General features: G+C 31.1%; 3 protein-coding genes and 2 long non-coding RNA genes across 7 annotated transcripts in view; 2 read left to right on the top strand and 3 right to left on the bottom strand.

Moving 5' to 3' along the window:
* Positions 1-24,367, bottom strand: part of LOC141525768 (uncharacterized) — a 79,657-nt gene that overhangs the window by 11,993 nt on the left and 43,297 nt on the right. The window lies entirely within an intron of this gene.
* Positions 486-6,810, bottom strand: LOC141525795 (uncharacterized). 3 transcript variants are annotated; one of them, XR_012478902.1, is made up of 5 exons: positions 6,081-6,810; positions 5,877-6,015; positions 5,346-5,733; positions 712-1,142; positions 486-625 (listed from the first exon to the last, which is right to left on the bottom strand). It is a non-coding gene; the product is annotated as an uncharacterized LOC141525795 (long non-coding RNA). The 3 variants fall into 3 exon arrangements; XR_012478904.1 differs by having other exon boundaries at positions 6,096-6,810; XR_012478903.1 differs by lacking the exons at positions 486-625; positions 712-1,142 and adding an exon at positions 4,582-5,284 and having other exon boundaries at positions 6,081-6,794.
* On the bottom strand, positions 10,027-11,341 carry LOC141525652 (uncharacterized). The gene is made up of 2 exons (XM_074240211.1): positions 11,248-11,341; positions 10,027-10,773 (listed from the first exon to the last, which is right to left on the bottom strand). The coding sequence occupies exon 2, from the start codon at positions 10,720-10,722 to the stop codon at positions 10,027-10,029; it is 696 nt and encodes a 231-aa protein (XP_074096312.1). The 5' UTR covers positions 10,723-10,773; positions 11,248-11,341.
* LOC141525651 (uncharacterized) lies at positions 13,726-14,378 on the top strand. Its single transcript, XM_074240210.1, has 3 exons — positions 13,726-13,909; positions 13,987-14,217; positions 14,343-14,378. The coding sequence occupies exons 1-3, from the start codon at positions 13,742-13,744 to the stop codon at positions 14,376-14,378; spliced, it is 435 nt and encodes a 144-aa protein (XP_074096311.1). The 5' UTR covers positions 13,726-13,741.
* Positions 14,610-16,123, top strand: LOC141525826 (uncharacterized). The gene is made up of 3 exons (XR_012478908.1): positions 14,610-14,847; positions 14,936-15,057; positions 15,136-16,123. It is a non-coding gene; the product is annotated as an uncharacterized LOC141525826 (long non-coding RNA).

The raw sequence follows: 24,367 nt of genomic DNA, 5'->3' as shown, positions 1-24,367 counted from the left end.
TCGTACAGGCTTTTTGATTACGTCAAATTAAAGGGTATTAAATTTACTAAAAGAGCTTTTAAACGAAACAATCGAAAAATTTTTTGAAGCCCGTAGACCTTTTTAAGACGAAAAAAATTTCGAAAAATTTTTTTCAGTAGTTTTCTTAGGATTTCTCCAGACCTGACGATGACAAAAAATTTTCATGGTCATATCTAAAAACTAGACACTTGGAGCTATAATTTGCTTTTTTTTTTTTTCTGTGCGATCATTTTCCTCGGAGTTACAGCTCGCTGAAAATCACCAAAAAATTTGGAATTTTTTTTATATCCCTTAATTTTTGTGACTAGTGTAGAAGTTTATAACGATTTACTGACCTTCAATCCTTGTGTTTCCATTGATGCTACGGGAAGCATAGTTCGAAGAATTCCTCGAAAAGATAATTATTCTAATGGTCCAATTTTTTTATATCAAGTCGTGACGTACATTGGGAAATTAATTGTCCCGGTCTGTCAAATGCTCTCTGAACGTCATGATACTTCAATCATCAGTCTTTGGCTGCGAGACTGGTTTTCAAATGGTGCTCAGATTCCACTGGAGATCGTAACGGATATGTCAAAACCACTTCAAAGTGCTATTTGCTTGGCTTCGAATAATTTAACTTACAATCAATATTTATTGATGTGCTATCGCTTCTTAACTAATAAGTCTAAAAATTTAGTCCAACCTTACCTGCGGATTGACATCTCCCATTTTATCCACTGGATTTCACGCTTATGTTGCTTCGTTAATGTTAATGCTGCGGTGAAAGATTTCTACTTACGTGTTTTTGGCCTGATGACAACTATCGAAAATTTTCGTGTATTGGAAAAATTAATGAGAGCCGTTTTAAAGGTATCTCAAAACAATCATAACTGTTCTAATGAGATTAAATGGTTATTAGATAAAATAAAAACTTTTGAATTTGATCTAAGTATAGATTATAAAAATTTGAAAAGTCAGTGTTTGTGAAGAAAAAAAGTCTTGTGAACATCATTTATCTTGTCTTGAAGAAGGTATAAAAGAAGATGATATTGCAATCCGCTCAGATGAAACGGATGAACTTGATGACTTCCTAGAGCTCTTAATTACTGAAACTTGTCCAGATGATTCTTCCGATACATCTATAAATTATAATGATATTAACAGCTACTATTGTCCTGGGATTTTACCAAGTTTAAAAATAATATTTATAAAATTTCCATCGTGGTCAAACGTTATGAGATGTCTTTACAATTGTGAGAATGAGGTTCCTGTATCAGCACGATCTGAAAATTACTTCAGTTTCGCTAAAAGCAATCTATTAGTAGATTATCAATTAGTCCGACTGGATAAATTTCTGGTTAAACACTTAAGATCAATCTTTTCAAGAATTAAAGAAGGGAGAGCAGAACTTGAGCAGTTAAAAATGGAAGAAAAAGAACTTAAAAAGCATAAAGGTAAAAACAAACTAAAATAACTATTGACAAAATTTTTAAATTACAGGAAAATTGGAAAAATCAAGTACAGTCTACTACTTTAAGCTCTGAAAAAAGCGACACGTCACTTGCAAAACAGGATAACAATTTAAATTTAACTTTCAGTGATGATATTTTACCTGATGAACCAATTCAAGTAGCAGAAGATTTAAATACAAACTCAAATGATGGTTTAATTTTTGATAATCATTTATCCGACTCACTTCAAAGATTCGAGGACTTAAATTCAATTTACAATGATAATTTCGAAACGCTTTACCCAATTATTGACTCAGACGCAGATCTTAATTCAAGTTTGATCAAAGAATTACCTGAACCAATATTTGTCTCAACCCCAATAAAAAGTGAAAGTAAGATTGTTGATGAAAAAATGTCAGACGTTCCTGGTCCTAAATATTCATTGACTCAATCATTAAATGACACTATCTTTTCTTTAAAAAGAAAATCTGATGAGCATTATTCTATAACATTAGATTCAAAACCACCCAGTTTTCGATTGAAATGTAGTAAAATAACAAAGAAAAGAAAAATATAGTAAAAATCAATCAAGTCCTAAGTCTAAACGCGGCAAATATGTAACACCTTTCCCAGAAGTAGACGTATTGCATGCTAAAGTACTAAATAAAAAACGGAAAAACAAAAAATTGAGGAAAAAGAAAATTATTCGCAACGGACAGTATATTCGTGCATACCCAATCAATGGGAGAAAATTAAGATTGCTTAACACGTGTCCTTTTGATAGCTTGATGGAGGTTTTATCGTTCACTTACTTAAATTTCATTCATTTTAAAACTTTTGTGGATAATCAAATTAAACCCAATTCTTTCTTTTCTTGTTTACTACATTATACTGAATTTGGTGCCGATGCATCATTTAATAAAAAACGACTCAGTTATTTATTTCATAGTAAGAAGTATCCAGAAAAAAATTATTCAATAAACTGTTGTGACGATGTATCAAGAACTTTCTCATGGATTATGAGTGAATCTGATTGTAACACTGAACAAACATATTGTACCAACAAAAATGTAATTACTTCGAGTCTGTCAAAGCACCAGTGTTAAATGTAGGCGCTGCATTAGTTTGGAAAAACGGTCTTCAATCCTTGGAAGAGTGTATCACTCAAGAAGTAAGAAAAAACATCTATATCCATGTGACTCGTGTAAAATAGTATCTGCAAAGAAAATAATTAATGTTACTTCATATTTGTGTTTCAACGTTGAACATTTTTCTGAACACGGTCTCAAACAACGAACAGGATATTATCTGGAGGAAATACCAGTTCGTTTGACGGTTTTTGAAATGTCATTTCTGTTGGCCGGTGTCATCGAGTACCTTATACCTGATGATCCAGAATGTACAGCTCACTATATTGCATATATTCGATCTATCAATAATGTTTGTACACAAATTAATGACTTGGAGGAAAACTCGAAAAAGTTTTGCACCAAAAAAACGAGAAGTTAAAGCTTTTTATTATTTTATGTACGAGTGTAAAAAATCTAAAAAACTTACACGTGAATTAAATAACGACTATTGCTCAACAACGGTACTAAATTAAATTTACACTTTCTTCCTTCTTATATGTAAAACCTATTTTTGTTATAAAAAATAAAATTTTAATTCTATGATAACAATAAAAGTACATATAAAGTTACATATCTCTTGATTTTTACCCTTATCTTTACTAGGGTGGGTCAAAAAAATCGAATAATTTATTTTTGACTTTATACTCTGAAAAATAGGTTCGTAGACACCTAAAAAGAATTCTCTCCAAGTATAAGCTCTTAATTATAACGGAAGGTCCTCCGCTTTGCGGGTTTCTATTTTTTCGAATAATCAGATAAAAAAATTTATATCTCGCTTCCAACTGCTTGGAAAAATATTCCGTGGCATAGATTTTGTGAGAAATTGAATGCTTTACAAAAAAGGTCTCTTATGACTTTTTCAAAAACTCAACCGATTAAAAGATATTCATAGTTGAAGTTTGGCTATTTTAAGGAAAATATTCGTTTTTATTATGAATTTTATAAGTCGAAGAAAAAAATTATTTCGGATTGCGGAACTCATGATTTTGTAGGAAATTTACTGCTCTACAAAAATGGTCTCTTATGATTTTTGATTAAGTGAAGCCGTTACGAGATATTCATCGTCAAACATTAACGAATATCAATATTTCCAGTTTTTGATCAATAATTCGATAAATTTTAATTTAAACTATGAGTTTCAGGAAAATTTACATAAATTTGAGTTTCGATCGATAAAGAAATGTTATAAACAATTTTTTTAATATTGTTTTCAGTCTTGAGCTTGTTTGATTGCATTAAAACAAGAAATTAGAGCATTTTTTTCGACATATAGCCAATGATTAGTTTAATTTGAAGTGAATGACATATTTCTTTGTCAAATTTAATATGAAAAGTATTGAATCAAGTGAGAAACAACCAGTATTTAACTTTTTTATAGATAAATTTTTTATTGAATTATCAATTGCAATATAATTGTCTATATTTTTAACATAACAGTACGCTATTACTATAAATAATTTCTTTTATTACAATTTGGGAATGTTTTTGATGTTCTTTGACAACTTGCAATAAGTACTGGAATTGTTCTTCATTTTTGTCAAGCATTGATTATATTCACTGACTAATGCAACAGCTCGCTCTGCTGAATCATTGACAACTTTTAGTTGTTGAAAGTATTCTTTATTTTCGAGATAACTCTCATTAGTAGGCCATAATTCAACATCGACATCAAGAAAGTCATACGGTAGATCGAAGATTTTGAAAAGATTTAATGACTTTTTAGACACAAAGTCACTCAGAGTTCTCTGCGCCAATGAATTCAAATCTTTTTAGCAATTACAAATCTTTTAGCTTTAGAATCTGTACCTTCACGAGTATTAACAGCTTCAACAATACTTTTTTACTTCTAATGGAACGCCATCGTCAAACAGTGATAAAATGGCAAGTTCATCGCTCAAATACCATAAGTGCGAAATCATTTTTTCACACGTAGCTGAAGAAATCAAAGGATTGATATGTTTGTACTCCAATAAATTTTTCATAAACTGCAAGTCATGATAAGCAGCAGTTGTTGCAGAAGTTGATGAAAACCAAGCTTTTAAATACAATGTGACTATAAAAATACAGAAATGACGAAGACCATGCAATTCTTTCTGAGAGAGTTTGAATTCATCTCTGAATAGATACATTTTCAAACTATAAATGGCCTTAGCCATCCATCTAGCATGATGAACAGCACCAGGACGTTTGAAAGAAATCTTTTCTTGAGGCATTTCTCCAAGGAAAATCAATGATAATTCCAATAATTCTTTATCTAACTTATTATAACATTTCTTTATCGATCGAAACTCAAATTTATGTAAATTTTCCTGAAACTCATAGTTTAAATTAAAATTTATCGAATTATTGATCAAAAACTGGAAATATTGATATTCGTTAATGTTTGACGATGAATATCTCGTAACGGCTTCACTTAATCAAAAAATCATAAGAGACCATTTTTGTAGAGCATTCAATTTCTCACAAAATCTATGCCACGGAATATTTTTCCAAGCAGTTGGAAGCGAGATATAAATTTTTTTATCTGATTATTCGAAAAAAATAGAAACCCGCAAAGCGGAGGACCTTCCCGTTATAATTAAGAGCTTATACTTGGAGAGAATTCTTTTTAGGTGTCTACGAACCTATTTTTCAGAGTATAAAGTCAAAAATAAATTATTCGATTTTTTTGACCCACCCTAATCTTTACTCCCTGATATCCTGAAACAAAATAAAGAGTATCAATTTTTCTTATAAAATTTAAGATAAAAATACTTTTTACCTAAACAATAATTTGAGAATTGTAGATAACAAAAATAGTCTTTTGATTATTGATGATAGTATTGTTTTCTTCACAGGTTTTAAAAACCCGATTACATGTTTCCTGGCAATTGCTTCTTTTTCTGTGCTGACAACAGACCAATCTTCTATGTCACACTTATAGCCCAATCATTTTTTTTAGATTTTCATTAGCGTGCTCAAAGATATTCCTGAGTTACTTGACAATATTCTCAAATGTTTTTTTATTATTTATATTATAAACACACAATATATTTACAGCTCCTCGAAGTCAACAAATGAAGCTACCGGCTACTGTTCACAGATATTCAATACAGGTGAATGAGGCACAACAGATGATTATAATAAACTTAATCAAATTTCACAATGAACTAAAACAGATATAATAAAAGTGAGTTGTAAATAAAATATACTAAAAGCTTATTATAAAAACAAAAATGTCTATAGCAGTAAATATTCGAGTCTTTTTAATAGATAAAATATAAATGTCTTACCAATCACTTTAACTATTTACCTTTGTTCTTAACAATTAATAGAAAACAAATTTTCCAACGATTTTACTATGCTACTGACATCTTGGAATTTATTGATTTTCAATTAATCTAAATTAAAAGTTTTGTTTTAATTAAACCCTAGTATTCGGGTGATAATAACTGCAAATAAAAAAAAGTTTAAAGTAGTTAATTAGTAATCAAAATACTTTTAGACAGAGACTTGCCAAATTTTATAATACTCTAAATCTGAGCAGTAAAATCATACTGAGAAGCAGCGAAGAAGCATTTACTTTTGCTCTTCATGCTACTCGACGTGGTTTTCTCTGATACCCAACACAATTTCAATCCCATGACCAAAATCAGGCAGTACATTAACTATCACTAATGATAGCTGACTTTCACTACTATGATTAGAATTACTTTATTGATTATTAAGTAAGGTCAGTACAAGCAGCCATAAAATGTAATGATTTCACGAAAAATTTCTATCCATAATTTGACACTTGTTTCTTGAGTGATGATCCACGAGTGAGCTGTATAAGTCCACTACTAAATATATCTAAATAGATGATGTATGATGACGTTGGATCAAACTTTTTTACAATCTTTACTTGGAGGGCGATAATCCCAATTTTAGCACTAAAAGGCACTAAAACTGTAGTTGAACCTCACTCGAGTGAAAATAACCTCAGGTTATTAACAAAACGTAAACATTAAGACGAGAGTAATTTCGCGACAGCGCTAATACATGTAAATATGCCCTCCGCAAGTTCCGGCGACAATTGATGACGTCATAGGACAGCAATGAACACGTACAAATAGTTTATTATAATTAATTATTATAAATATTGCAAAAATTAGATAACTCTTTTCTCTAATCAATAGAGCAAATCGAGAGCAATTAAAAAAAATATATATATGTATTAAAAGTGGCTTATTTTTTGAGTTATAAGGATTTTAATTTTTCGACTCGGCAATTTTTAAAAAAATTAATTATTAATTAACTAATAATAATATACATGGAGCAATTACGGATTCTGAAAGAGCATTCAAGGAGCAATTAATTGGCATATAACAAAATTAAAAAAAAAATATTCTACGCTAACTTCCTTCCGGTTATTTGATGCCTGCCCCCACGACCAGCAGCACTCGCTTCGCTCGTGCCGCAAGTGTCGGGTCAGGCATCAAGACATACTTATCTGCACTTGAAGTTAAAAAAAGTAAAATTGATAACGTACTTTCGACCAGCTATGAACAAAAATCGTATACACTACACAGGCCAAAAGTTGAAATCTCGGTCATGCGCGTCATGGTACCCTCGGCTTCGCCTTGGGCATCATGACGCGCAGGGCCGAAAATTCAACTTACGACTCTAGTAGTGTAATATACTATTATGTTTAATTCTTGTTGTAGGTTATTAAATCACAATTCCTAATTGTTATTTCTCTAAGACTCAATTTCAATATATTTCATGTAATTTTTCTAAATATTTTAGGTTTTCTAAGACACAAGTAGCTTTTGCCGGAATACCAATTTTTTCATCAATAGATTATCAGCTTATTAGTTTTCTTAGAGTTAAGCTTTATGAACATTCTTTGTAAATGTAGGATAAAAAATGTTATTTTTTAAAAAAAACTTAATGTTATTAATTCTATTATGTATATAAAAACGTACGATGTTCAAATATAAATTATCTAACTTCATTTTACACATGATGAAACTCTTGTTGAAAATAAAATTTGTTGGTACCTAAAGTGATAGTGAGTTTTTTAATTATTTCTTCATCATTTAATTGAAAAAACTAAAATTTTTTATTTCCTTTCAAATATCGTATCCTGTAATGTAAGTTGTAAATTGTATGTCATTGACTGCAAACATATAATTTTTCCATTAAAATGGTAATATTTTATCAATTGTCTAATAGAAATATTTTATAATTTTACTGTTTATTTTTAGGTGCACTCACTCTTCTTTACGGCAATATTTGCTTATTGAGAAAAGTTGTAAGTTTTAGATCTGGTTAAATGTATTGTTTGCTGAATATATTTTTGATGTTATAAAATATGTCAACTTTATAAAATATAACTTGTTTAATCTACTACTGAAAATTAATCAATTAGAAAGTAGTAAAAACGGTTGATTCTGCAGCCTACCTGGACCCCTTCATACTACTTTCAAGCTAAAATCGCTCAATAATCACCTCAACTGAAAATTTTGCTCTTTAACATGAAAATGTCAAGTTTAATGTTTTTTTTAACGCTTTCAACAAAGTTTTGTTCCAATAAATTATCTGCTGCTCTAAAATGCTGATCAATTCGAAAATGTAATCAACTCTATTTATGGAAATCAATGTCGATCGCAGCAAACCGCTTGTAATTCAGCTAATTTAATCAAATGATGTTATGAACGAAAATTTCTCAAAAAATATTTTGTTCAAAAAATCTTCAAAAATTTTTGTCTGATTGATTTCTTCGCAAAAAATTAAAACATCGCTCTTAAAAAATTGCGTCAAATGCTACCAGAGTAATGAAAATCGAACGTAGCGTTCAAATAATATGGTGTTTTTAAAAAATAGGAGCGATAACGTTTTCTCTAAGTAACTCCTGAATTTGTAAGTATCAATGTCTAAAACGATGCGACTATTACTTTTTGAGCTCAAGAATAACGAAAAGTTTCAGAAATGGTCTGCAGGATCAACCTTGTTCTCTAATTTTTTTTATTTTTCGTTTATGATATCTCTTAACGATGCCAAGTAATTGTTGTTGGCTTTACTCCACTCGATATATTTTTTTCTTGGTCGAAGAGCTAAATAGTTTTTAGAATTATTCGATGCAAGAAGTATATATATTATTTTAGGAATTTAATTTTTAAATATTCTTAAAAATCTAGCAGATTGAATAGAAATCACAATAATACTACAGCGGAATCACAGTAGCACCAAAGTTGAAGCACGTTAAATCCACCATTAACCTACGGTCGAACTTCAGTGGAACCACGGTGGATCCACCGTGGAACCATTTTTAAACCACAATTAACCCACGGTTAAGCATTAGTGGAACCACCGTAAAACCGTTACGGAATCACGGTAGATCCACGATAAAACCACAATTAACCCACGGTTAAATCTCAGTGAAATCACTGTAGAACCTCGGCGAAACCATGACAAATCCACAACAAACCCGTAGGTGGAGCCACTATAAATCAACAATGGATCCACTGTCAAACGACGGTTATGTCACGGCAGAACCACGGTGACAAAATGGCTGAAAACCACCGTTCATCCACCGTCGTTCTACCGTGGATGCATAGTGATTGCACGGTAGATCCACGCTAACCGTGGATCCACCGTGGATCCACTGTGGTCCCCTAACTGCGAGGGATGTCAGTTCACTCTACCAATAACGCAATTTCTTTTTTTTAACATAAAACTGGCTTGGCTTGCCCTCAAAAACTCCAATTAGTTTTTGTCAACAAAAAAGCTTGAATCTTCACGGAAAAAAGGTGATGCAAAATTTGTATAACTGTAGATACAAATATTGGATCTCATGTATTACATCATATACTATACTATATACTCAATACAACATATTCTTAGTAGTGAACCAAATTTAGCATCACGTGATACAATATTTGTTTTACTTTTTTTCCGTGTTAAAGATTGCTTTCATTTACTAGAAGTAAATGCATAACATAATAAATAACTATAATGCATTAATTAATTAAAATAGATATAAATATGAACAACTTTGCAGATTAAATCTTTTTTCTTATTTAATTGCTTATGAATAAAATATTTTTACCTAATTAATGTAAATAAATTTTTAGACGAAAAACAAAGATGAAATATATTTTTATAACTTTTCGTACACATATCAAATTAATATTGATAAATGCATTTTATCAAGAAGCGAAAGAACGGCAATATGTTTACATAGTGAAATAATTTGTATTATATGTAGTTTGATAATCAATTCGTATCGTATCTGAATTTATTTTGAAGTTCAACAGATAGAGTAAGTGTATCGTAAGATGAACTATAGTTTCATTACGTTGTCTAAATGTAATACTAAAATAAAATTTATGAATAATGATAAATGTTAAACATTAAAAACAATAATTTCATAAGTATTGCAACTTATATAAAAGTAATATGAATTTAAACGAGTGTAATTATGCTTTTTTAGCCTTTTTAGTGCCATAAGTTAAGAATTCGGCACCTATAGCAGGTCTTCTTTGGCGTTTAGGTCGCCCACGTGTTATAACTTTTTTTACATTAATTTTATTCAAATTTGATAACTCCAGGTCTTCGTTAATAGATGTTGTAGAAAATTTCTCCTGTAATTTGAGACGCTGAAGATTTTGCGATGAATTATCAGGTGATATTGTCAAATCAGAGTGCTGTAACTGAATTGTTGGGGAGGAAAGGCGAAGGTGTACTGGAGAAGAATTCAAGGGACGCAGTGGTGAATTATTTGGTGAAGGTGGTAAGTCAAGATGTAGCGGGGACTGATTGGCTGAGAACGGAACTCCAAGATACACAGGGTCTTCGTCGACTTCATTTGAGGAATGTGTTGGATTGTCCAATTTTTCGAACTTTCCTAGTAACTTTGAAAGCATATGTTTCTTTTTTGTAACCGTTTTTTCATTTTCATCATATTCAATACTTTGTTTAATTTTCTTCAACATTTTAGATACAGGCAGTTGATCTATTGAATTATTATCTATATTTTTAGTAGTATTCACATCTCTCTGTCTTTTTCGTGCTAAAGATCCACGTTTTTCTTTCCTCTGAGCAGCTTCAAGTTCATCACTAGAACCGTTATCGCTATTTCTTTTATCTCCAAGATCATCATCAACGCGATGCATATCATCATTATCATTATCATCATCGTCATCATCATCAGTAGTCTCAACTGCCTGTCAATAAAAAATGAATATTTAATAAGAATATTATTAGTTAATTTTCTAATTTAACGACCGTATTTATTTATAATTAATGAATGGTTTTTCAGCCTGTAGCGGTCAAGTGACTAGTGTATCTAATTTAAGTCACAAGATGGACCTCGACCTTTAGGAAAGATGGAAAATGCTCCATTTTGTGACTTAAATTAGATACACTAGTCACTTGACCGCTACAGGCTGAAAAACCATTCATTATATTATTTGTATAACCAATAAATTTTGATCATTATTTTACTATATAGTGGAGAAATTTTAGTAGCTCTGTCAAACAGTATTGAGTTACAAATATTTACAACATTTTATCGAAAACACGTAAGTATTTAATTAAACATTAAATATAAAAATTGTTATTCAGAACTGTTTTGAACATAATTACTGATATGAAAATTTTTTACTATGGGGCATAGATAAAATCACAACAATACTTACTGGTGGCGGATGATTATGATTTGGTTCCCATTTTCTAACAATCAATACTTTTTTTTCAAATTAGCAGTAACTTGAAGTGCAAATGGACAATTTGTCTTGTTTGACCTGTAGAACATAATGAATATATTACATTGAATAATTATGATCATCAAATCAGCCTAATACAAAAGTATAATTGATACACAGATAAAAAAAATTTTTGGCTGAAATTAAAAATTCTTGACTCAAGAAAATTTTTGAAATTGAGTTGGAAGACAGAAATTCTCTTGGGCCAAGTAAATATTTTTCTTGAAATTGAATTCTTGAATCAAATGTTAACTTCTTGAATGAAATGTTAATTTCTCATTGGAATTGTAAATTTCTTAAAACAAGATTTATTTGTCACCGGCAAGTAAGATTGCTACTTAACCCAAGAAAAATTTCTTGAGACAAGAAAATTTACTTTAACCAAGATAAGTCTCTTAGAGCACGAATCTAAAATTTTTCAGGACAAGAAAATATACTTAAATCAAGGGAAAAAAATTTACTTAGATCAAGAAACGGAATTGGGAGACAATTTTTTACTTGGTTCAAGTAAATCGTTTTGTCTGTGTAACGTATACAGTCAGTTCAATATATAATTTTATACTTACTTTGTATTCCGGGATTTTGCACCTTCTTTTTTCTTCGGAACATACTTTCCACCTCTCCTGCAATGGACATACCGATAATAATATTGCAAATTTTGGTATTCGTTGATGTTTTTGTTGAACTTTTCGCAATGTGCTTTCATCGTTCTTGAGTCATTTTGACCAAATTCGTATTTTGTTTTATTTCTATATTGCTCAAGTAGATCATCAAATTTCTTTGAATCATCAAATTCTTGGTTAACCCAGAAAAGATGAGCCATCGTTACTCTCAATAAATTCAAACGTTTTAATATTTTTAATGTGATGAATAATTAGCATATGTTAATATTAATCGAAAGAGAAAATATTCAAGAATTCTTAAATTTAGTTAAAATATATTTTTAGCTTAAGTCCAATATCGATTTATTTCAATAACCTCACTAATGTCATCCACAGTAAATAGAAAAGTGTCAGATGTAATATCAATCCTCTAGCAGCACTATAATTAACTACTTCTCAATTTTTTGCCCATGTTTTTAACATCATAAATTACTACATTATCAACCGATACAAATATAGTTTAGTATAGCAATATTGTATTATGACAGTCTAATCACACACATTTTCCTTGGCAGATAAGGTTTCAATATTTATCATTGCCAGAGTTGTCATCGCAAGCTGATAAAAAGTACAACCTTATTCTTATAATCAAGTTCAACCACTATTTTTGTTAAGTTAAGGTATAAGTTTTGAATTTGCTTTTAACAGTAATACAAGTATGAAAGACGAAGAAGTAATAATGTCCAAGTACCGAACAGTATTTCAGATTTTGTAAAAGTATACATTTTTTAACTTTCTTTTTTATGAAAATTGAAACAATTGAAAGAAATTCAAAAAGTGGTTAGTTCAAGTCAAACTTGAAAAATATTAATTGAGATTCATGTTGCGACACTAAAAAGAGTTTATAAAAGAGAAAAAAATGTATTGTAATCAGACGAAACGATTTCACGCTGGAATTTTGTAATTCCTAGATCAGCAAATAAATAATAAATGAATTAAAAAAAATAAAATTAGAAAAAATGTCACGTCAATTCCAAACATTCACGTACACATAAGTACTTCTTAATTTTTTAAAACACAGTTTCAAACATTTCTTTATTTATTATTTTGTTCATCATCCGTAAACTATCATTATTTATTTTAATAATAATATTTACTTATTCATTTATTTATTTGTTCAAGCGTCTTGGGTACATAATCCCATCGCTTGAGATATAATTTCATAAGTGAGCGCCATATTAAAACCCATTGATATATCGATAAAGTTAAATTTTGAAATGACAATAAACTCATACATGAGTCGCCCTCTCGTGATATCATTTTACATTATGTCATCTGAATGGTAGCCATCTTTGTTTATTGTTCAATGTTTACAATCATCATAATACTACTAAGGTAAATGAAAATTGAAAATAATAAATGGTATTCTGGATATTATCAACTTACCAATTGACTTAGGAATTGATCAACCTGTTCTAATAAATAGTCTACGTCGAGTTACTTATGGAGATACCAAAAGTGGGTAAAAATTGTGTCTGAAGATTTGACATTAAAGTACAGTGACATGATAAGTGCTGGTGCGTTGATAAGTCAATTCTTATTCATTTTCTAATGATAGTTATTGTAAATAAGCTTAAATATATGGATTTCAAATATAAAAATAAACAATTGAACTAAATTTTTACATCTGAGAGTCAATGTAAAAAAAAGTGATTGGGTCAATCCATTTATAAATGCTTTGGTTATATCAATGAACTCAATTTCAGCTAAAAATCTTTAAATATCGATAAGTCGGTGAATGTTGCTTTGTGTGATAAGGGGGAACCATGATTGATAAGGAAGTTTTTGAACTGTTTACGAATAACAGTTTTATCATTACGACAAATGACCCAGCTTCAAAATCAACGGTAACATCGAATACAGTAACCAGCACTAGTGCTAAAAATGATGATATTTCCGAAGTACCACTAAAAAAAGTCAAGTCCAATGAATTTGTAAGCTTTAAATTAATTTGAATACGAGTATTTGGTAATATTCACACAATTAATATTATACTAATATTGCATTATAGGATTTGGATCAAGTTCTGGAAAACTCGAGTGTTGGTTCGATTATTTTAGAAGAGTATGCTAAACAACAAGCTTCGTTACCACAAAGTCGAATAACTTTAGTTCCACTGTATGCAGATGCTCTGAAAGGACCCTATAGAAAATATCCTTCAAAACAACACAAAATATATTGTGCGAAAGAAATCATCCGCGTTTTTCTAAATTTAAAAGATAAATATACTTTGGAAGGTTGGGTAAATAAGTCTTATTATTAAACATCTATGTGGATATTTGGAAATATATTCAAAATTCGTAATTACTTAAGTTCGACTTGAAAGTGATATAATTCCGATTTTTTTAATCTTTGATGATCGTATAGAAAGTGTACTATGATGGGCAATCGTCTCAAAAATAGTAACAGAGGTCAATAAAAATCATCTAAGAAAGTAAATTGTAAAATTTTAAATACAGTTGGTACTGTTATTACCCCTGACACTGGTGATACTGTTGATAAAAACAATCAATCAATTTGAAATAATCGATGCTACAGTTCTCAAGAAATGGAAGTTAAAAAATATTTCTACAAAATGCTGATTGCACGGAACAAATAAATGAGATCCAACAAGTTATGGAAATTACTTTTGAAGATAGGAAAAAAAACTCCATTGAGATTCTCTCGTTATATCCTCGCTTTTGGATATTTCATACCTTGCAAGCAACTGAAACTAGAATATGTTCATCTATTTTTATTGTGGTTCATAATTTTATCAAAATTGATTCACATTTTTATTTAATTTGATTTGAAACTAAAGAATTTTGTCCAACTCAAATTTTTCTTGAAGCTGAAAAACGTAAAATAGAATTTAAAGCAAATAAAAGCTCAGGTAAGATAATTACTAAACTTGACACAACTTTCAATGTCAACTTTTTTCAAGTATAATTTATTAACAAAGTAACATTTTTAATTTGTAGATTGGGATATCATTACAAAAGCATATTTAATGCTCCTTAATTTTCTTCCTGCTGCATCTAATTCAAGAAAAAAAACAAAACATTTTTCAACTATCATGGATCGTTTAATCTTATTTCACGAGGTACAGCAGAAATCCTTAGATATTTTATGTAAGAATGATCTGAAAATTTCTAAAATACTATTTTTTTATTTCTGCAAGGCAAGTTATTTTCCGACATGAAGCTCGAAGGAAAACAACCAGTATTGATGGCAATTGGTGAAAATAAAACTACTATCAGTCACTATTTCATTGGTATTGATGGTCAGTTCGTACCAATTTCGTACCTATAACTTCTAAAGCAGTTTTTGACACTCTTTTTAAGAGGTTTTTTGTTTTTATTATAAATTTTGAACCTGCTTTAAAAATATTTTTTTATTTCAACCAAAGTGACTACTACAATATGGAAGAAATCAGATTTACGTCAAAAATGCGTGACGTTCGTTCTTGATTAAACGAAGATTAATTGATATAATTGTTTTAGTTTTTAAGTTATGTTTGAGTTTTAATTTTTCAAGTTATTTACCCAAGTATACAGAAAAAACGATTTACTTGAACCAAGTAAAAAATTGACTTCCAAATCCTTTTCTTGATCTAAGTAAACTTTTTTTAATAGACTTATATCTTGGCTCAAGTTATATCATTGCAACTAATATTATTGCAACTCTTGAAAAAAATTTAACTTCTGTCGGGATCAAACCCACGATTTTCTCTGTATGAAGCAGAGTCGCAAGCCACTGCGCTAAATCGTCAATGATCAGTGACATATTTTTTTTTTTTCATCTACATAAATTCAAACTTAGACCTAGGCCCTACTTTCACTTTTAGAGTTTGGGGTGGGGGACAAATTGAAGATCCAGAAAATTTTCTTGTCACAAGAAATTTTTCTTGGGTTAAGTGGCAATCTTACTTGCCGGTAGCAAATAAATCTTGTTTTAAGAAATTTCAAACTCCAAATGAGAAATTAACATTTGATTCAAGAAATTAACATTTGAGTCAAGAATTCAATTTCAAGAAAAATATTGACTTGGCCCAAGAGAATTTCAGTCTTCCAACTCAATTTCAAAAATTTTCTTGAGTCAAGAATTTTTAATTTCAGGCAAAAAATTTTTTTATCTGTGTATTTGTTTTTGTTATTTTAACTTTTTAAGTTACGATATTAATAAAAATTGTGTTCAAATATGGAACTTAAGTGTTTTATATGCGGAGAAAAATTAATAGCGATTGATTTTTATTCATCTCCATCTTTGTCATCTCCATAAAACACATAGGTTGTCACAAAATGTTGATTTACGTTTGTTTCGTATTGTTGGTTATTGTAAAAATACTTAGTGGGGACAAAATATTTAGTGGTTACCGGAAGCATTTGCATTGCTTTTTTTAAATCTGGGCCAAGTAATCAACTATTACAAACAAAGATAAACAGAAGTAAAAATGACTTGATAGTTTCAAAACGTAAAAGTATTTATTCTTGTTTAATAAAGTAGTTAAACAGGGGGCTGCATATCCAGTCGGTAAAACAGATTTGTGGGTTCATGTCCCTCACTAAGCTGGGATCTACATTACCGAATGTAGCTCCGTGACAAGTATCATTTGTGGATATGGGCGACCTGTTTTACCGACAGTAGGTGTTGCCGGTGGTAGATATGTATGTCATTTTGCGGTTATGGGTGAGGTTTTTATCGAGGTTATAGGTGGCGCTGGTGGGGAATTCTGCCGCCATCTTACTATCCGCCTTTTTTTAAATCTTACTATCCGCCATTTTGAATCCGTCATTTGGTGGCTGCTATCCGCCATTTTGAATTTGAGTTCAACATTTTGAGGTTAAAAAGCATCCTCAACTATTAACCTGCCTTCGGCTCAGCCATAACAGATCAATAGTTCAGGATTACGCATTTGTAGTATGGTATATCCATGTTCTATATATTTAAAATGAAGTTATGTCAACTACTTGCGAGAAGGATGCCACGCAACGCCATCTGGTGACAGCGTGCATTACTTCTAACCGCGCAGTAGATGACTCATTCTGTTCTAGAATTTTCTAACTGCGTAGTAGATGACGTCATCAGACAGGCTTGAACCTGTTCAAGGTCATATAACTGCGCAGTAGATGACTCATTCAGTTCTAGAATTTTTGAGTCTGCTATCTGATTTCCGCCATCTGGTGGCTGCTATCTGAGTCTGAAATCCGCCATTTTGAGTCTGCTTTCTGAAATCTGCTATCTGAAATTTACCATCTGGTGGTTGCTATCTGACTCCGCCATTTTGAGTCTGATTTCCGCCATTTCAAATTTTGATTCTGATTTCCTGCATTTTTGTTAAAAAATGCACCTGTGATCTCAGCATCAATAATAGTTGCTTAGATCACAGGTGCATTTCATTGTTTATATTCTGAAAAGATTAATATATTCAAACTGTACGTATGAGGAGTACATGCGAGAAGATACGCCATCTGTCGAGATTTCTGTCTACTTCTAAACAGGTCTGAACCTGTTCAAGGTCACGGTAACTGCGTAGTTCTCTTTGCTTTATTCCTAACTGCGTAGTAGATGACGTCATCATACAGGTCTGAGCCTGTTCAAGGTTGCGTAACTGCACAGTTTTCTTTGTTCTATTTCTAACTGCGTAGCAGATGACGTCATCAAACCGTTTTTGAGGTAAAGGAGTGGGGGGTAACTGCGTAGTATCCTCTGGCTATAAAAGCAGCGCGCTCAAGCCGTACTTCACAAAAACGAAGTACACGTCTCCAGTAAAGTACGAGCTGGGGGTGACTACAAGTTGAAGTACAAGTTCTTGGTGATATAAATCTTCTACCTATCAGTATTACTAATCGTAAGTATTCATTTACTGTCTAATCAAAATATGAATTAAATCAAGAATCATTTAATCAACCATTACAATTAATTAAAAAATTTTTACAGCAATCAATCATGGATGTAACCAAGATAAATGAGGTTAATTGTCTTACTGGGATTCTTCCTGTTAAGAAAATGAACGAGTTGGAGTTTAATCGAGAATATAAGATTAACGGTATCAAAGCTATTACAACTGAGTATGGAACTAGGATTGTTGCTAATATAAACGATGAATTTAACATTTATCTACCATCAAGAACTACTCAACATCTAAAAGATGATAACTTCATGAAGAGTTTGAATGAATTAATAGATTCAAACTATCTGTTTCTGCGTTATCATGGTGGAAAATATAATAAATTTGAATTTATTAATTCTAATCTTGATATAAAAATGACCAGTGGAATTATTTAATCAATAAAATATTGGATTTCAATATAAATAATTCATTGTTTTTATTTATAATTCCTCACATTTGTAATTTAAGATTAATATTTATAATTCAAATTCAATAAGTTATACTTAATCATAATTTTTTAAGTTACTTATCATAATGATAGTTTGAATTTCGCGCTTCTTGTACTAGAGCCATCTACTATCAGTTTATTCTTAGAGCGTGAAAGCTGTCAATTCATAAATATTAAAAAAATTTTCTAGTTATATATACATATATAGAATAATACATGACTTTTAATTTAAATAAAAGATAAATAATTATTATTAGTTTATAATATTTTGTTATTAATATTATTAATATTTATTTAAATTAAAAGTTATGTATTATTTGATAAACTAATATGGGGTTGATGTGCTCTGTATCGTCAAATCCAAAAATCTTCTAGCGATATATTTTAAAAATCAATACTCAGTTTTTATTTTTAAATGGTTATATAAAATAATGCATGACTTTTAATTTAAACAAATATTAATTATAAAATTTTAGAAAACAAAAACTGATTATTGATTATCATAATTAAAAAATCAAAAACCATTACGCCATCTGTTGATAAGTATTAATATCAGTAGTAGTGTTGGAAAATTATTTGAATTTAATAACTAACAATAATTAATTCTATTCTGAATTAAATGTGTTTTTATGAAATAATAATAACAATTGTAATTCATTTATTTTAGATTTATTGAGTGCTTACAAACCAATCTTTTAAATTTTTACATTTTCCAAGGCACATAAATCAGATAAACGATCATGATAATTACAAAAATGATTGTTACAAATTTTCATACTTTTTAGAGAGGGACATTTGAAATTATCGAGATCGATTACAATTTTATTATTACAATCAATTAAATTTTGAACCCATAACTTTTTCTCGATACCTTTGACATAAATAATTTTTTTATTACAAGTTAAATAATTGAGAACTTCTTTGAGCTTGTAATATGAAGTTGTTCCATCATGGCACCGTACCGTAAACATCCTGTTACCGATACAATGCATGAAATTGAGAGATCAACAACTTTCAAGCGTGTCAAAGTTGAAGATAAAACTCCAAGCCCGTTGATATTCAAGAGGATGTGTGAACTTGAGGTGGGAAAAACTTACAAGCTAACTAGGATTAGAACGGTTATGACAGATCATGGACTCAACGTTGAAATCGATCTGGAAAACCACTTTTCAACGTTCTTCCTTGCTACCACCAACCAGAAATATCTCAACAATCCTGATATGATATTTAAAATGAAATTTTTAATCTTATGCAATACTTTAAATGGACACTACATTGGGGCCAATTATAATAAATTCAAGCTTATTAATCACTCTGGGAAAACAATTACAGAAATTGTGAGAGAATTGTGTTTTGATATGTGCCCTTAACTTTTATTCTAAATAATTGTTTTATACTTAACTTTTATACTAAATAATTTTTTATACTTATTCTAGTAAGGTTTGTAATTAAAAAACATTAAATTACAAAAACATTGTTATTTATTTACTATTTTTAATTACAATGAGTTTATTAATCAGTACAGGTTCAATAATTTTATTTAATTCTTGTATTTGTCGGCGAAATCGTTCTCCGTCTCTTGCTGCTTGTTCCCATGGACCTTTCCTCGCTTGTCTGGATGCAAAGTCCCACAAATACATGTAATGTATGGTGGGCTTGGGGTCAAACTGTACCATTAAGTAAGTTTTCTCACAGTGCTGCTGATGGGATTGTACTCAACTATTCGGTCGTGAATTATTAAGCAGTAAGCAGCAGTTTGATTTGGAAACTGTGCTGACGATTCAAACTCCAGACGTATATCCACAGGTCCAGACTTGATTGACTCGTTCTGCTTGGAACATTCAATTATATACAGAGGTGCTGTACTTAGAAATTTTTTCTTAGCCAATAGCGGTTCAGCTTCTTTCCAAATTCTTAAAATTCCAAATTTTCGAGGAGTTTTTATGAGAAATGATTTACCAAAATCTGGACCAAAGACAAACGAATCAGCAATAATAACTTTAGATGATAAACTTGGATCTGGAACTCACTGGGTTGCATACAAGAAGAATCATAATCAAGTAATTTACTTTGACAGTTTTGGTAATAAAAGGGGATGTAGGTAGCGTAAAGTACAATCATAAAAGATATCAAGACTTTGATACAATCATATGTGGACATTTGTGCTTAAAATTCCTGGCTGGACAACTATAAATTGAAGTGAGTCGGGACAACAAGCGTCAGTCATGGCAGAGTCATTCACCTTGACACTATCCGGAAATTCCTCCATACTGGAGGCAAATTATTTTCCGCCGATTGAGCTATCACCAACAAAAATTATGTACTTGGACTCGTTAAGCTCCTGACATTTAATTCAATACCAAATGTTGATGTTGGTGCTAATAAATTTTATGTGTCATCAAAAAGATCCAAAAGAAGTACAATCAAGAGATTTCAAGAAATAACTATACCAACAGGGAGTTATGAAATTAAAGATATTGAAACTTATATAAACAAGACATTACCTGAACTAAGTTTGACTTTAAAAGCAAACAACAATGAGTTGAGAAGTGAAATAAGATGTGATCAATATATAAATTTTGAGCCTGAAGATTCCATTGGATCATTACTTGGATTTACCAACCGCGTGCTTGAACCTAACACAGCACATAAATCTGATTTACCAGTCAAAATATTGAAAATCAATGCTCTGAGAGTCGAGTGCAATATAACTACTGGATCGTACATCAATGGTGAGAAGAATCACACAATCCATGAATTTTTCCCGAGGGTTCCAGCAGGATATAAGATAGTGGAAGTGCCAACAAACATCATTTACCTACCAGTCGCCGTACGAGCAATACACAACTTGAGGCTTCGCATTGTTGATCAGGACGGGAGAATAGCAAATTTCCGCGGCGAGACTATAACGATAAGACTGCATATAAAAAGCCTGTAATGGGTATCGTATATGAGACAAAGACTGGTAACGGGTATAAAAGGATTGCAGGATGTCCAAAGATTATCAGTCATCATCGAGCTCTGAAAGTGTTGACACGTCAAAACGCAGAGTTCCTAAAAAGTCTAGGACTAAAATTACGTGGAAAATTCACAAGATAAAAATAAATTTTTGTTGTCTAGCTTGTGTGATACCATGGCGGAAATCTTAGATATAAAAAAATCAATTATTTTCGATGAGTCTATTGCACACTGTGAAGCTCATTCACACTTACCATATGCATCATCAACATTCAACAACAGTGATGAAATTAGGATTGCTGTTCAACATCAAGATCTGTGCTTGCTCCCAAGCAAGAGCACATTACATTTTTATGGAAGAATGAGGAAGGCTGATGGTACTGCTGTAAGTGCTACTACGAAGATGGTCAACATGGCTGTTTGTCATATGTTTGAAGAGATACGTTATGAGTTCAATGGTGTAGAAATCGATAGATGTAAGAATGTTGGTATCACCAGTGTTATGAAAGGATACGCTTCTCTGAGTCCGGGACAACAAAATATTCTGGAAAATGCTGGTTGGATTGTTAATGAAGATGACAACAAGCTGACTGATAATAGCGGTTACTTTGATGTCTCAGTACCGCTGAGTTTCATTCTTGGATTTGCTGAAGATTATCAACGAATTATCGTGAATGCCAAACATGAATTGATACTGATCAGATCAAATACTGATCAAAATGCTTATGTTGTTACCGTTGAGAATGAAAATGTTTCAATTACGATTCAAAAAATTGAGTGGATTGTACCATATATAACAATGTCTGACAAGCAAAAAATTATGGTGCTGAATTACATAACCTCCGATCCAGCTATCCCAATCAGTTTCCGGACTTGGGAATTGTATGAGTATCTACTGCTACCAGCTACCAACAAGCATATTTAAGTAATCAAAACAACAAATCAGCTTGAGAAACCTCGTTTTGTTCCCTTGCGACTGCGAGTCCACTCTGGAACCACTCTGTTTCCAGAGTCAGAGTGGAATCATACTAGATCCAGAGTGTTTCTAGAGTGGTTTTGTGCCTTTTTTTCAGAGTGAAACCAGATTGGCTACAGATTGAAACCAGACTGTATTCAGAGTGAATACAGAGTGAATACAAATTGAATACATAGTGGACCCATAGTGAACACGTAGAAAATTCAAGATCGATACAGAATGGAATCAACGTGAAGCCAAAGCGGAGCCAGATTGGTTATTCAGTGAAACTATAGTGGAGCCAGAATGAAACCAAAGTGGATACACAGTGGATTCACGATCGATACAGAATGAATTCATAGTGGACCCGAAGCGGGTCCAGATTGGTTATCGAGTGAGACCAGAGTGGATGCGGAGTGGAGCCAGAATAAAACCAAAGTGGCGTCGGAGTTGAATCAGAATGCAACCTGAATAAAATTCGATTGGAATCAAAATGGAATGAGAGTAGATAAAGAATAAAACCAGAGTAGAACCAAAGTGAATACAAATTGTTGCAGAGTGCACTTTAATTATTTTCTTAGCAAATCCTTTATGAATTTTGAGTTACTCCAAAGTATTTTTAGATTAAATCCAAAGAATTTTTAGAACGGACCTGTCATGTTTACACTTCAGTATACCTACTGTGAATTTATATCGATCTTGTTTCGTCTGATCAAAATACATATGGTTCAAAACGTTCGTATTGCTACATAATTTTTAGTAGATTTCATAAAAATCTAACTATTGCAGCCGTCCTCATGGCGTAACTTTTAAAAAATTTAGCCATTTTCTGACTCAGTTTTTCGAGCTGATTCAGAAAATGTAGTTTGTTCAAAAGTTTATATATATATATATATATATATATATATATATATATATATATATATTGGCCACGTCTAATCATATATAATTAGATTTACTTATGCATTATTATATATGATCATATATAATTATTTTTACTCATATATGTCTGATAAAAAAATGCTTTCGAGAATAACAAATTCATTTCATAAATACATAGAGAAATGGAATAGTACGGTAATGGTTCGTTACAATATTAGGATAATCAATTCATGACAATATTAAATAAAAAAATCGCAGGCGTATGGAGGGCTCGAACTCAAATCTTTTTAGCTGGAAGCCGTCTGGAACGCTGCTCACTCGTCCAAGTCACCAGCATTAATATTGAAAGACATAAATTTATTAGACTTTTAACAACAGAAAGTACTGGTTTTTATAAAAATTTTTGCAATTTCATCAAATTCCGAATTCAATAGATTTTTGTAAAGTTTAAGAACTTATTAAATTTGATCAAATTCGCAAAGTACAATAAAATTACAAAAAAATTTATGTCATTATTAAAAAAAATTAGAAAATAGTCACTGTCCAATAAATTTTTCGGTAATTATTGACAGGCTGTATGTCAGTGTCAAAACAATCGTATTGCCAGTCTAAAAAAAAACTTTTTAAGGTCCCAAGAGTATTATCGCAAGATGTTTTGGTCATATATGTTTGATCATTCCAAACCTCATGTATAATCATATATGATCAGACAAAAATTTTTTTTCATCGTGTATACGATACTACTTGACGTACAAGTTCATAGAAATTGACGTGATAATTAATTTGGATATCTAAATCGAAACATTGTCAAGTTTGGTAACTAAATAAAATTGTGTAATATCGTTATAATATTCTGATCGTTTCATTTTGTTTATAATTATTGGACCTACTAATTCTTGAATTTCATTTTTTTCACTGGAAACCGACGAACGAAATGCTACTACGTTGGTCATCATTAATTTTTGACTTCCCGGGAAAAAATGATCAGACCTGACCATGCCTGTTCATGTATGATCAGGCCTGAAATTAGACCTGATCATGCCTGTTCATGTATGACCAGGCCTGAAGTTATACATGATCATGCCTGATCAGTTCTGTTCATGCCTGCTCATATCTGGAGTACTAAATACGCTCAGGCCTGATCAGGCCTGTCCATGCCTGACCAGACCTATCCATGCCTGCTCATGTCTGTTCATGTCTAAAGTGTTAAATACGTTCAGGCCTGTCCATGCCTGATCAGACCTCTCCATGCCTGATCAGACCTGTCCATGCCTGTT

Source organism: Cotesia typhae, unplaced genomic scaffold, assembly GCF_013202065.1.
Source record: "Cotesia typhae breed Kobodo isofemale line unplaced genomic scaffold, CoteBio_Ctyphae contig_27, whole genome shotgun sequence".
In the NCBI taxonomy this organism is placed as follows: Eukaryota; Metazoa; Arthropoda; class Insecta; order Hymenoptera; family Braconidae; genus Cotesia; species Cotesia typhae.
The sequence above is the reverse complement of the archived record's forward strand: the minus strand, read 5'-3'. Positions and strand labels throughout refer to the sequence as shown.

Excerpts from the sequence above, each read along its gene's own strand:
- LOC141525652 (XM_074240211.1), bottom strand. The coding sequence starts at position 10,722 with ATGCATCGCGTTGATGATGATCTTGGAGATAAAAGAAATAGCGATAAC.
- LOC141525651 (XM_074240210.1), top strand. The coding sequence starts at position 13,742 with ATGATTGATAAGGAAGTTTTTGAACTGTTTACGAATAACAGTTTTATC. Across the intron at positions 13,910-13,986 it reads AAGTCAAGTCCAATGAATTT|GATTTGGATCAAGTTCTGGA; the intron begins GTAAGCTTTAAA and ends ATTGCATTATAG. Across the intron at positions 14,218-14,342 it reads AATATACTTTGGAAGGTTGG|AAAGTGTACTATGATGGGCA; the intron begins GTAAATAAGTCT and ends ATGATCGTATAG.